Source organism: Chiloscyllium plagiosum, unplaced genomic scaffold (genome assembly GCF_037043375.1).
Source record: "Chiloscyllium plagiosum isolate Xiang-an unplaced genomic scaffold, Cpla_swu_hap1 HiC_scaffold_37, whole genome shotgun sequence".
NCBI lineage: Eukaryota > Metazoa > Chordata > Chondrichthyes > Orectolobiformes > Hemiscylliidae > Chiloscyllium > Chiloscyllium plagiosum.
In genome coordinates this window covers 32,068,078-32,083,011 of record NW_028270175.1, presented here as the reverse complement: position 1 = coordinate 32,083,011, position 14,934 = coordinate 32,068,078, and the positions used below count along the sequence as shown (strand labels likewise).

The 14,934-nt window shown below is 42.3% G+C and overlaps 1 protein-coding gene across 1 annotated transcript; it reads right to left on the bottom strand.

The window, feature by feature from the left end:
- Positions 1–3,976: 3,976 nt before the first annotated feature.
- cldn19 (claudin 19) lies at positions 3,977–14,584 on the bottom strand. Its single transcript, XM_043675606.2, has 5 exons — positions 14,167–14,584; positions 11,745–11,909; positions 9,716–9,800; positions 6,457–6,603; positions 3,977–4,359 (listed from the first exon to the last, which is right to left on the bottom strand). Exons 1-5 carry the CDS (start codon positions 14,387–14,389, stop codon positions 4,311–4,313), a joined length of 669 nt encoding a protein of 222 aa, XP_043531541.1. The 5' UTR covers positions 14,390–14,584; the 3' UTR covers positions 3,977–4,310.
- Positions 14,585–14,934: the final 350 nt, after the last annotated feature.

The window sequence follows — 14,934 nt, the reverse complement described above, 5'->3', positions numbered from 1 at the left end:
CTCAAAGAGCTCCAATGGGCAGGTTAAACATGATTTCTATTTCACAAAACCATGCTGATTCTGTTTGAACTTATCTAAGTGTCCTGCTGTAATTCCTCCAAAATTTACTTTAAGATAGGTGTTAAAATAACCAGCCTGTAGTTCCCGGCTTTCTATCTGCCTCACCTTTTGTGTAAGGACATCTGTAATCTTTTACACTAGTAGACCTTTCCTGGACCTATGAAGTTTTGGTAGATTAAAATGAATTTCACAAGTCATTTCTTTTAGATGTTAGGATGAAATGCATCAGGACCTGAATACTTGTCAGCCTGCAGCTCCAACAGTTTGTTCCGTAGCTCTTTTCTGGTAATTGCAAATTTCTTGAATTGCTCCCTCCCTTCCATTTCCTGATTGATTGCTGCTCTGGGATATCACTAGTATCCCTGTATTGTGAGGAACGATGCAGAGTAACTGTTCACTTCAACTGCCATCTCTTTATTTGCCTTTATCAATTCTCCAGACACACTTTTGATAAAATCAACATTCACTTCATTTACTCTTCTTTTTACAATATTTATAGAAATTCTTTCTTTCAGTATTCATGTTTCTGGTTAGCTTTCTCCGGTGCTCTAATTTTTCCCTCATTTTGAAAATAATACCCTTTTTATTATATTCCGTCTAATCTTCTGATATAGCATCTGACTTTCCATAATTAGACCTTTCCTCTTTAAATTTGATGTGTCTTTCAACTTTCAATGGGTAAAAGGTCCATCGCTTGGAATTTTTTTGCTCATTTGCAATGCATCTATCCTGTGTATTCTTAAATATTCCCTTAAATGTCTGTCATTACATCTCTATTGACCTATTCTTTAACCGAAATAAAACAAAGAACTATGGATACTGGAGATCTGAAACAAAGATAGACATTGCTGCATAAAGTCCACAGATATTACCACACTGTGGGAAGAAAACAGTATTTTCTTCATCAGATGCCCTGGACTCCAAATGTTAACATTGTTATCTCCTCACAGATGTGGCCAGATCTAATGAGTTTCTTCAGCAGTTTCTGTTTTATTCATTAACCCAGTTTGCCAATTCACTTTATCCAGCTTTGTGCTTTCATAGACTCATAATTGCCCTTATGTGAATACTACAATATACTCTTGGCCCCACACCTCTCTGTTTTAAACTGAATGTAAGATTCAATCATATTACGGCCACTGCTATCTAGAGGCACCTCTCTAGGATACGATGTATTAAGCCTAACGCATTGCATGATACCAGATCTTGTATACTCCACTGTCAAGTTGTTTCTAGAATATGCCAGACTAAAATATGTTCTGTAAGCAATGGATGAACTTTATGCTGAAGGCGCTGAAGAGGTTAAGGTCTGGAAAAGTTCTCTAAGCAAATCACCAACAACCCTAATGCTTTGTGTAGGTATGGCTTTAACCAGTCAGGAGATTTCCCCTCAATTCTCACTCACTTCAGTTTTACTAAGGCTCCTCAAGGCCATATGCCAAATTTCCCATAGTGCCCAGGGATGTACAAGCTTGGTGGATTAGCCATGGGAATGAAGGGTTACAGGGATATGGAAGAGGGTGGGGCGGATCTGGGTGAGATGCTCTTTGGAGGGTCAGTGTGGACTTGATGGGCCGAATGGCCTGCTTCCACACCGTAGGGATTCTGTGATTCTTTGACTCTATTTGGTGAAATGCTATCTTGATGCCAAGGGTAGTCAGTCCCATTTCATCTGTGAAAGTCAGTTCCTTTTCGCTTGTTTGGATGATGTCTGAAATGAGGTGTTCTGGGTAGAACATGAGTAAGCAGGCTATTGCTGAACATGTATTGCTTCATCACAGTGTAAATAACACCATACATCACTTTCCTAGTGATTAAGAGTACACTGATGGAACAGCAATTGGTAAGATTTGATTTGGACTGCTTTTTGGTGGATAGGCATTTTATAAATGCTGTAATGGTCTCAAAACTGGGGATGGAGAAGGTTTTAGAAAGAATTGGCTTTTCTGATAGAGAGGATCTATGTACAGGATGGAGGGAATGGGGAGGGAAGTGGAACAAAGTGGATAGCTGGCAGAGGCATGATGGGCTGAATGGCCTCCTAGACTCATAGATATTAGAGATGTACAGCACAGAAACAGACCCTTCAGTCCAACTCGTCCATGCTGACCAGATACCCTATGTTTATCTAGTCCAATTTGCCAGTACTTAGCCTATATCCCTTTAAACACTTCCTATTCATATACCTATCCAGATGCCTTTTAAATGGTGTAATTATACCAGCCTCCACCACTTCCTCCAGTAGCTCATTCTGTACATGCACCAGCTTCTGCATGAAAAAGTTGTCCCTTAGGTCCCTTTTGTATCTTTCCCCTCTCACCTTAAACTTATGCCCTCTCGTTCTGGACTCCCTCACCCCTACGAAAAAGACCATGGCTATTTACCCTATCCATTGCCCTCATGATTTTATAAACCTCTATAAGGTCACCCCTCAGCTTCCAACACTCCAGAGAAAATAGTTCCAGCCTATTCATCCTCTCCTTATTGTTCAAACCCTCCAACGCTAACAACATCCTTGTAAATCTCTTATGTACCCTTTCAAATTGAACAATATCTTTCCTATAGCAGGGACCCCAGACTTGAATGCAGTATTCAAAAGTGGACAAACCAATGACCTGTACAGCTGCAACATGACCTCCCAACTCTTGTACTTAACGCACTAACCAATGAAGGCAAATGCTTGGTACCTTCTATGTGTGACTCCACGTTTAAGATTGGAATCAGAGGAAATAATGAGATGGGTCTCACAGCTGAAATTATTGTATAGATGAAGATATGGCGAAATCAGAGAGTTTTAAACCCAAGAGTGTGAGTTTTAAATATAACATGAGGGATGAGAACCCATGTTGTATTCTTTTTTCTCATCCCTGCTAATGAATAGCCGCGTTTAAGGTTGGAGTTAATGGAGATAGCTCTCAATTTTATAACTACATTTACAGAAAGAACAGATTTCTCCTGATGTTTCACTTGACCTTTTTGGAATAATTTAAAACAATTCCATCTTGGGAAATCTGCTCTGCATTTTCTGACTGGATGTTAATGTCTACGTACGAGTCATAATGAAACCAGCTTCCCTTTTGCACATTCTGGATCATGTTGGGTGTGATGTGGATGGGTTACACTAATACAGTGTAGGTTAATTCTGTTCCTTCCTCGGGCTCTATTTACTTATTTGATTTGATTTATTATTGTCACATGTACCTAGGTAAAGTGAAAAGTTTTGTTTTGCATGCAGTACAGGCAGGTCATACTATACAAAGAGATTTGAGGTTTCAAAGTGCAGAACAATTGTAAGAAATGTGAGAATAAGATCTGCTGCAGGGAGCTCCCAAAGAGTCACCCTCTGTCAGCGCCATCTTTCGTCCCCCCATTAAGCTGTATTTTAAGGATATTGGAATGGATAACAAGAGGACAGAGTTCTGGGTGCAATTTCAGATGCAAATGGCCATTCAGAGATTTGCGCATTGGGGACATAGTCAGTTTGTGACAATGTATTCACAATGTTTGAAATATTAATGGTCATGTGCACTCAAATTCCGTTAACTTTTGGACCATGTAATTGACTTGTGTCCATGTCTCTCTGGAGACAAATGCAGAGAAAGCTTTAGGTAATAAATGTAGAATCACGCAGTGGCAAGAGAGTTCTTCATTGCCAAAGGTACAAACCTACGGATAAGAAATTAAACAATTACCCCCTTTAGGTCCCCATGCAAAATTCCATTACATAATTTGAAGAAGAATTGCTAACAGTAAACAGACGAATTTGTCATTCAACTTGTCCTCTATGGAGTCTTGCTGTGTACAATTTACATAAAAGTAATGCAGAACTAATTTGCTGTCTGTAAAATATACTGTGGTGAATAAATGGAATTGCTGTCTTTATTTCCCTCTCACTCTGCCTTAAATTAAATAGAGACACAATTAATTCACCTTTATTAAAAGAAAACATTTTTCTGCATCCAGTACAACAGCTAAATTAACAATATTCAATGTACATGAAAATACAATCTTCTTATGGAATCAGAGAATATATATACAATTCAGTTCTAATACTAAGCCCATTTACAAACAACAGTAAAATTGGAACTGGTCTGGGCTACACAGTGTCCTGCACATTGCCCTAGAGTCTACGTAAGTTCTCAGTAATGACACAGAGCTTTACAATTACTTTGTTTTTCAAAAAAAAGGATTGCTCATGTGAAGGAACTGAACACACTTGTGCTGTTACAAAATTGCAGTGTACTGCCTCGCTATAAATACTGCTCTCCTTTGACAGAAGCTGTTTTCTTAAAATGTGACCTGGAATTTAAAAGAAACAAAATGTCAGCAACATAGAGAGGTTCGCTAACACAGCTCAACCCTGCAAATGCATACTGGAAGTTTACTGCCAATGTACACACTGAATCTATGGGAATTCCTGGATAATCTGTCTTTGTACCTTCTAGAGTGAAAGGCTTCACTTATGAGATCAGTACCATCTGCATCTACTCAATTGATCCACCTTATTGTTTTAAACCCAGAATTACATTGCCTTGATAGTTTCATTACCTACTAAGGGATAACAGATTTTTGCATGAATGGAGAATGAACAGGACAGGGGGATTAGATTAGATGGGTAGTGTAAAGTAAGACACTAGCAGAGGCTTGATGGGACAAATGGCCTATTTTCTATCCTGTACAATAACAACATTACTGACATACAGTTTGGGACTCTAGAATATTATACTAGAATGACACCTGGGCCTAGATCAGGACTAGATTAGAGTGGTGCTGGAAAAGCACAGCAGGTCAGGCAGCATCCGAGGAGCAGGAAAATCGATGTTTCGGGCAAAAGCCCTTCATCAGGAAATTAACAATATTCAATGTACATGAAAATACAATCTTCTTATGGAATCCTGGGAATATATGTACAATTCCTCTATCCCTGATGAAGGGCTTTTGCCCGAAACGTCGATTTTCCTGCTCCTCAGATGCTGCCTGACCTGCTGTGCTTTTCCAGCACCACTCTAATCTAGACTCTGGTTTCCAGCATCTGCAGTCCTTGTTTTTACCTAGATCAGGACTATACTTGTTAACTATTTTCTGAATTGCCTGGTATCATTTGTGATGGATCTGTTGCATGCCTGCAGTACTTTTGGATTTTATTTATATACTTTGCAAACCTGTGCCACTTTTTCAAAAGCATAAAAATTCTCAGGAGGTGGTCATCACTGCAGAAGTTATCATTTGCTTGGGTTGGGGACACCCCCAGTGCTGACAGGGAGGGAGATCTATGACCTTGTGCCAGCAACGTTGAAAGAAAGCCAATATATTTTCAAGTCAGGATGGTGTGCTGCTTAGAAGGGAATGTGCAAGTGGTTCTATCCCTATGTATCTGCTGCCAGTGTCCTTCTTGATGGTAGTGATCATGGGTTTGGAAAGGGTTGTCAATTTTGTTATATATTCACTTATGGGACATGGGTGTCCCTGGTTGGCCAGCATTTATTGCCCGTCCCTAGCTGCCCTTGAAGTGAGTTGCTTGCTAGGCCATTTCAGAGGGCAGTTGAGAGTTAACCACATCACTATGGGTCTGATGGGTAGACAAGACTAGGTGACGATGGCAGATTTCTTTCCCTGAAGGACATTAGTGAGCCACTAGTCAGCAACGGTTGCATGGTCATCGGTAGATTCTTAATTCCAGATTTTAGAAAAAAAGTATCAAATTCAAATTCCACCATTTGCCGTGACATGGACATGTCAGTAGCTGAGTTTCTGAATTCTGAGTCTAGTGATAAGACTATGGGCCATCACCTCCCTGTGAGGACATCAGGAAAATAGGCCTTGGAAAGTTGTTGCAGTGCAGCTTATGTCATTTACTAGTTAAAAATAGTAATATTTACATTTTTATACTTTTCTCAAGCAAAATCTATAGTAAGTGTAAAGTAACTCAACCAATTCCTTCATGTGATGAAATTATTGTCAAGTTTAAAACATTTGCCAACTCAAACTGGGTGCATTCTTCATATGAACTCTCATCTCCAATGTCCCCCACCCCCACTCTCCCCTAATGCCAACCATTGGCTCCCCAAAATGTCCATTATCACAGTGTAATAGTGCAACGCTTCTGGGTCAATCAAAAAATGAAGAGACTCTTTCCTACCCAATTACATGTGTCTTGATAGTCACCTCTGATAATATTTCAATTATAAACCGAAGTCTTTAAAAGAAGTTTTTAAAAAATACACAAAATTTTTAATAACTCTATAATGTTTCTCCTGTTTTGCTGGCAGCAATATCCCGGAGGATGACCTTTAATTTCTGCAGATGACAGGACCCTCCTGGAGGGATTGATAACCCTCAATTTAAGCTGATGTCTGCTCGAGAACTGATTTTCCATGATCTGTGTTTCAGACATACTCTTTGACTGTCGATGGCTGAGAGGACCTGTAGTATGACTGGCCCCTTCTTTCTTCATTTGGACAGGAACAGCAGAGGAACGACCCTCCCAGAATGGTCAGGCTTGCAGCTGCCCAACCTACAAACAGTGCCGAGCCAAACTCATACCTGCAAGAGCCAACGAACACGAGATCAAAGGCTGCAGCTCAAAACACATCAACCTTGTAATACAGCAAGACAACTGCACATTTAGAACTCCATCATCATTTGCTTTGAGAGTCATAGAATCCTACAGCACAGAGAGAGACCCTTTGGCCCAAACTGGTCCATGCTGACCCAAATATCCACCCACACTAACCCCATTTCCCTGCACTTGGCCCATTTCTGAAAATAAATTTGCTAAAATTGCTATCCTCATATTAATAATTAGATGGCTAGGTCCTCCAATAATATATGTTTTGAAACAATATTTATTCTTTTAAACTTACAGAATTTTTTTCACCTTTTATTCCCCCATGTCCAAATTTCTCTTTCCCTGCCCTTTACTAGGTACTGACATTGGGTCATGGTTCCCACTCTGATAGACCCTGTCAAAGGGCTATTCTCTACAACATGAGCTTTAGAGGTTGGCTTTCCATATTGTAGGGAAGGGGTCACCAACATGTTTATTGTCAGCAACTGGCAGCTCGCCATCTGCCAATGAGTAGTGCGTCGCTTGTACTTTTGGTTTAATTTCCTCCCTCAAGCAGGTTTGACAACAGTGGGTGGTTACCACCTCAGGTGGCCAGAGAAAGGTTGCCAAGGGAACTGGGGTCCAGCATGGCTGTGCAGGTCTGGGCAGCCATGAAAGCCGACGTCAAGCACTAGTCAGTGGGCAGGAAGTCCAAGCAGTCACCCTATTGGCCTTGGGCGAGTAGCTGGAAAAAGGCGAGGGTGACAAACTGAGCAAAGATTAGATTAGATTCTCTACAGTGTGGAAACAGGCCCTTCAGCCCAATAAGTCCACACCGCCCCTCCAAAGGGAAACCCACCCAAACCCATTCCCCTATATTTACCCCTGACTAACGCACCTAACACTATGGGTAATTTAGCATGGCCAATTCACCGAACCTGCACATCTTTGGGTTGTGGGAGGAAACCGGAGCACCCGAAGGAAACCCACACAGACATGGGGAGAATGTGCAAACTCCAAACAGACAGGCGGGAATCGAACCCAGGACCCTGGTACTGCGAGGCAGCAGAGCTAACCATTGAGCCACTGTGCTGTCCAAATAATAAACTTGTTTGCCAGTTTCACACTGAAATAAAGGTAGAGAGCAATTTTCTTTCATATTAAAACAAATACTTTCGTATTTCAGTTGTAATAACTACATATATGCTCCTATCGATTCATATGTTTCCCATACATACTTTGAGTAGCTTGTGGTATTGTTGGTTACCTAGGATGAGCACTCATTAAGAAAACTGTTGGTGACCCCCATTGTAAGGTATTGTCCAGGAGGTTCATCTCAGCCCAAAACCATTGAGAGAAGAAGTAATACAGTCCCTCAGCCGAAGATGCTGAAATTGGCCGTAGGGCTGGGTCAGCCGAGATTAACCAACTTGTCATAGTTACACAGGTTAATGTAGGGCTGGGTCAGCTGAGATTAACCAGTTTGTCATAGTTTTAGATTAGATTACTTACAGTGTGGAAACAGGGCCTTCGGTCCAACAAGTCCACATCAACCTGCCGAAGTGCAACCCACCTAACACTACTGGCAATTTAGCTCGGCCAATTCACCTGACCTGCACATTTTTGGACTGTGGGAGGAAACCGGAGCACCCGGAGGAAACCCACGCAGACACGGGGAGAACATGCAAACTCCACACAGAGAGTCACCTGAGGCAGGAATTGAACCCGGATCTCTGGCGCTATGAGGCAGCAGTGCTAACCACTGTGCCACCGTGCCACCCAAGATTAACCAACTTGTCATCATTACGAAGGTTGCCAGCACAATACGACAGTCTTGGAATCTCCAGGAATGAAAGAAACATTTCCTTTAGGGAACCAGGGAGAAACATTATTGAGGACAAATATTTATTTCATTTAGTTATTTGGTAGGACGGTATTTGAGTATTGCTGAAAATAGATTCACTTTGTCAAAGATTAGCTCCTTGCCCTCACCAAGTCAATTTGCAAGAATAGTGATTTTAGTGGAAAACTAACACTTGTATTGTTTGAAAGGAGACTGCGGCTTGGTCAGCAAGGTGATCAATCAAGGTCCAGTTCCAACCAAAGAGCACTCGCCTCTCATACAGTACAAAAGTTGGTTTTCCTCTTAAATTGGTATTCTTGCAAAGTGTCCTGATGAAGGCAAGGTGAAAAGCTTTGATAAAATGTGGCTACTTTCAGCAGTTTTTTTCATTTTCTTTGAAGAGTTCAATTTAACATTTATAAATGTATTGACAATGGGGAGTAGTCTGCTTTTTTAAAATATATTCATTCATGTCATGAAGACATGACTGTCTAGGCTGCCATTTCTTGCCTTTCCCAGAGGCCAGTTAAGAGTCAACCATATTGCTGTGGGTCTGGAGTCACATGTAGGTCAGACCAGGTAAGGATGGCAGTTTCCTTCCATAAAGGACATTAGTGATCCAGATGGGGGTTTTCAGTAATCGACATTGGTTTCATGGTCATCATCAGACTCTTAGTTCCAGATTTGTAAATGAATTCAAATTCCACCATTTGCCCTGGTGCGATGAACCAAACCATGAGGCAAACTTTGATAAGTTCAATCAAAGGTAGAAACATGAACCTTGTGAGGAAGTGATTCTGCTCAAATACAAACCGAATTTGAGCTGCATTGTGACATCCACAATTTTAAAATAGCTTGCCTAGGATCTCACTGAAAAAGATGGCCATTTTGTGGTCCTATTGGCATTCTGTGCCTAAGACATGTGCTAACACGGCTTAACATTACATTACTTTAGTGTTAAGCATCCCCTCACACTTCTGTCGCTTAGGTGAAATCAACTCCAGCAACAGAAGTGAAAACAAAAATAGCAGAAAAAGGACAGAACTTCGCATGCTGGAAATCAGAAACAAAAGCCAATTGCTGGAAAAACTCAGCAGGTCTGGCAGCATCTGTGGAGAAAAATTAAGAGTTAACACCTTGGGTCCTGCGACCCTTCTTCAGAACTTGATGCTGCCAGACCTGCAGGATTTTTCCAGCAACTTCTGCTTTTAGTTTGGTACAAAAATAGCAAGCTCGAGTCCAATCCCTGTTTTGATGTTTCGTACCTGGCATTGACTGGTGTTAAAGGGTCAAAGAACTCGTTTGAAACTTTTGTTGCATACCAGGATACCGCCACTAGGGTGCAGAGTCCTGTGGAATAGACAAGAGGTGGGAGTCATGGGTCAGTTTTCAGTCAGCTATCAAATCAATGGCAAACACTTGAGCAATTAGCACATTGCAGCCCACGCGGGAGGGAAAGGTGCCTATTCTGCATCATTGGACAACTAACTTGATACACCTTCCACTCAGAGACAGCAATCTCACATTCAGTCTGTTCTAAACTTACCAATCCCAACTCAACTGGTAGAGTCACTAGAGTTGACCTCCATGTTTGAAAGAGTCAAGAGTCTGATTTCCCAAACTCTACAGAGAGACCTAAGAGAGACCTAAGTGCACCTCAAGTAGGATCAAATCCAGACCGAGGTCCCTGTGGATGAATGCTCTGATAATGCTGATTGGTGTGAAGCTTTGTCATGGGGAATGGTGACCTGGAGGCCATGCTGTGTCACTGAATTGCCCCCAACCCAGTCACCCCATTGGTAAGAGTCCCCTTCTGAAAACAGACCTTTAGAAGTTGAGGGGACAATATTGAAGGTGCTTTGGAATAGTTTGGTGAAAGTTCAATCAGTATATAAGTGAATGAATTACTAATTCTATGACTATTAACTTTCCTCACTGTTCATTCAATTAGAATCAGCAACAAATTGTATTGACTGAAAGATTTGCATTTATATAGCACCTTCACTGACCACAAGACATCTCGGATGCTTTGCAGCCAATGAAGTGCTTTCTGCAGTGCCAGTCACTATTTGAATGTAGGACATGTGGTAGCCAGCGTGTGCATGGCAAGCTCCCACAGTCAGCAAGGTGATAATGGCCGGGTGGTCTGTTTCTGTCATTGTGATTGGGGGATAAACATTAATCAAGATACCAGGGGGAAGTCACCATCTCATCTTTGAATCAGAATGCTATGGAACCTTTTTCCATCCACCTGAGATGGCAGCAGGGCTTTGTTATAGCCTCTCAATTATAATAAAAAGCACATAGAAGCCCTACAGTGTGGAAACAGGCTCAACAAGTCCACACCAACCCTCCAAAATATAACCCACCCAGACCCATTCCCCTACCCTTTTACTCTACATTTACCTCTGACTAATGCACCTAACCTGCACATATCTGAACACTATGAGCAATTTACCATGGCCAATTCACCTGACCTACACATCTTTGGACTGTGGGAGGAAACCGGAGTACCCGGACAGACACAGGGAAAATGTGCAAACTCCACACAGACAGTTGCCCGAGGCTGGAGTCAAACCCATTTTCCTGGTGCTGTGAGGCAGCAGTACTAACCACTGAGCCACCATGCCACATCCTGACAATGTCAGGACATTGTGTATTTTGCATTGAAGTGCCGGCCTTCATTGTCACGCTGCAGACCTGGATTAGGACTTGAACGCACAACTCAGAGTAAAGAGTTTTGTTGACTGAGTCACAGTGACAACAATGAATGGTTGAAATACTTAAGAATTGGCATCAATAATGTCACTAGCAATGAAGAAATGTTTGAAATGGTCAATGATAAAACCCTACAGTGCAGGACATCATCAAGTTCAGGAAGGTTAAAGAAACTATTGGAGGAAATAAGGTTGCTTTTCGCTAACACTGGTTTTAAAAGGCTTCCAGGTCACTGGGGATGTGAAAGATTGTGTAACAAGCCTTTATTTTAATCACAGTGTGAAAGCATGGGAGACTAAGAAGAAGGGGAACAAGGGAGGTGCACTATTTTCAATGCCATTGAGGGAACTAAATAATTAATTGCTGCAATCACAAACTTAGCCCAACTTTCACAAGTCACAATTCTGCAGCTCACGTTCCTGAGTCCAGCAATTTGTTACAAGGGCTAGAAACATAAACGGGAGGGATCAAAAGACTTAACTGAAAAATGGCAATCTGGTCAATGCTTCTGACACAATGGCATCTGGAACAATTCCCTTTTAATAATTCAAAGTATAAAGTAAAGTCTAAACTCACCAGCCATGAGAAAAAGCACCCCTCCTGAGACTGCGACCCTGCTTTTGGTGAGTGGGTTATTGTCTCCTACTTTTGTACACTTCATTCCCACGACACTAACGATGATGCCAATAAAGCCAAGAACAACTGAAACAATCATCAGGGCTCGGGAAGCCTGGATGTGGGCTGAGGATGGGAAAAGGCACAGGGAGGAAATGAATAACAATGCAGCAGTCAGTCCTTATCCAGACAGATCAGGCTTTCATTTCAATTCATTTCACACAACGTAACATTGCCAATTAAAATCAGGAAACTAGGTGTTGGAGGAGAAAGAAAACTCATAAAATCATACATTCATTGCACAAAAATGTAACTTGTCCACTTTTCATTTTTAATTTTACAGTCAAGGATGTTGTCAGATTTTTCCTTTTAAAATGGAATATTCCATTATCCACATTAAAAGACTGAGTTCAACATTTTGGTGGTTAATGGTTCCATTTTCTGTGTCTCAATTTGCAAATCCGCCCTAAGCACGTGTCAGTTTCAATTTTCAATTGGTAAAGACTATGAGCGTGAACGTATGGGGCAGGTAACTGGCCATATGGGGACAGGATTTGTTGGAATTGCTCGTCAGGGTCAGGTCAGGTCAGGTTCATTCAGGTCAGAGAGCTTCCGTGAAGGGGGTTAATATTTCAGGCTGATGATTGACCTGGAACGTTAGAGTTCCGTTTCCCTCCGCACAGATGCTGTCAGGTCTGCTCAGCATTTTTCCAATATCTTCTGCGTTTACTGCAAATATTTAGCAGCCGCAGGGTTTGACTTTGGTAACCCTTAAATCTTAGCCCACCCACTATCCTTTTTATCTTTTCAAACTGTTAATGCCGCCCCCCTCACCCCACCCATCCCCGTTCAAGTTCCAATTTTACTTGGATTTTAAGGACCAAGAGCTTGGAAGATGAGTCTGCAGCCACTGTGCGTCTCCCTTTACTGTTTCTGGGTCACACCGTTGCCCAGATTGGAAAGCTTCTTGACTTTTCAGTCTTTTTAGTCTTCAAAGTATTCAGAAAATGTGGAGCAATATACTCTGCGATTTCTCTCCTTCAGTGGAAGCTCCCAGGCAATACTGTAGAGCTAGCGACCCCAGTGGAGGCGCTCAGAAAGGCTTGCACATTCTAATCTGGTTATACTCGGTCATCCCCGAGTAAGTCGCAAGTTTTGCACTTGCCCTAGTACACGCCAATATTGTAATTAACTGGTCAGTTTATTAAAACAGACGATGTCAGAGTTTGCTTGGAAATCACAACTAGCCGCATTTGGGATGGTATTGTGTGGTTTTTGTAGTTGAAAACGGTAGTTTTGTGGGTGGTTCACTTCACAGAAGGGGCCGTTCATTTCAAACCGGTGTCAGTTTCCATGTTCGGCCTTAAAACCCGCTGGTCACTTTCACTGATCAACCCGGGGCATCCAAATGGCACAGAACACAAGCCAACCATCAACAATGCCATAGTGAACACAAACACTCAAGATACACTCAAGATGGACTTTCACTCAGAAACGGCTCCCACTCGCTCTCTTACATTCACACACACCCACACTCATTCACAATGTTGCATTCATATACAGTTCACTCTTCACACACATAATACACACGCACTCAAATTCACAAAGGTACACATACTATCGATCATATTCCTCACGCACAGGTACTCCTGCAGCGGCTCATACTATTACACTGACATGCACTGTTACACTCAGACACACACAGAGTCACACACAGTTACACACACTCACATTCACACACTGATATACAAAGATACATGATTTGGAGATGCAGTGTTGGACTGGGGCGTACAAAATTAAAAAATCACACAACACCAGAGATAACCTGGTGCTGTGTGATTTTTAACTTTGTACACACACTCATATACAGATACACAGACATTCACTCTCATTTCCATACTCACGCACTGACATTCGCACACACACACTTTCACATACAGATGCACATACGCTGTAACACACAGACATACACACATTCACACAGATGCACATACGCTGTTACACACACATTCACACAGATACACATGCTGTTACACACACATTCACACATACAGGATACGCTGTTACACACCCACATTCACTCTCACACTCAGATACACACATACAAATGCACACACGGACAAATTCACATGCAGATAGCCTTCCATAGAAACCCTCTCACATACACGCTGACGGATCCACAGACACAGTTGCACACAGTATTACAAACAGACACACACGGCCAAACACACACATACCCGCTCATACAGACAGATACCCACTCACATACAGAGTGACAGGTACACAATCCCTGTCACACACACAGCCAAGCTCTCTCTCTCTCTCTCTCATACACAGAAACTCTCAGAGGGCCGCTCGCTTATCCTTTGTTCTGGTTACTCACCGTCCAACAGCAACAAGGAATCATACACTTTGCACTGAACTTGCCCGGTACTTTGGGAGGCGCAGGACATCCAGAGTCCCTCGTATAGCCCCACCGCGGTAATGATCGCATCTCCAGCGTAGGAGGACTGTTTCCACTGGGGGAGCGCGGTGGTGGAAATGATGCCGACCCATCCGCCCAGAGCCAAGAAGTAGCCAAGCAGCTGAAAGCCGGAATTTGCCATCTCCAGCTCCTCTTGATATCGGCGCCCACGCCCCCGAGCTTATGTTTCAAACTCCAAAACTTCCTGCAGGGTCACCTCAAAGTGGGGGAAACGGCTGACAATGTCCCAGAGATTGATAAAGGTTCATGTGTGTGTGTGTGTGTGGTATTGTGAGAAACAGCAGGCAGTTTGGAAGGACCAGAGACAAGTCATAAATTTCTCACCAACAAAGCCTTTTGACGTGTTGAAGGCAGATGGAGCCGGTCAAAGGCGATTGGCTCCCTTTGCATATCAGTAACTCCCTCTTGGTCCTTGTGAAATGGACTGGACTTGGTTTGTCAACAAATAAGCTAGTCCCTTCCCGAACCTCCGCCTCCCCTCAGACTGCATTAACCCGACATATAACTGCTGTTGTATTTCGGATTCAAAGGCGTTCAGATCACAAATCGACCTGTCTGGGGACTGCTCTCTGCTCTGAACCTCTGAGATTCTGAGTCACAAATGGTTCTCCCCTTTTTTATTAGAGTCATACAGCACAGAAACAGACCCTTCAGCCCAACTCATCC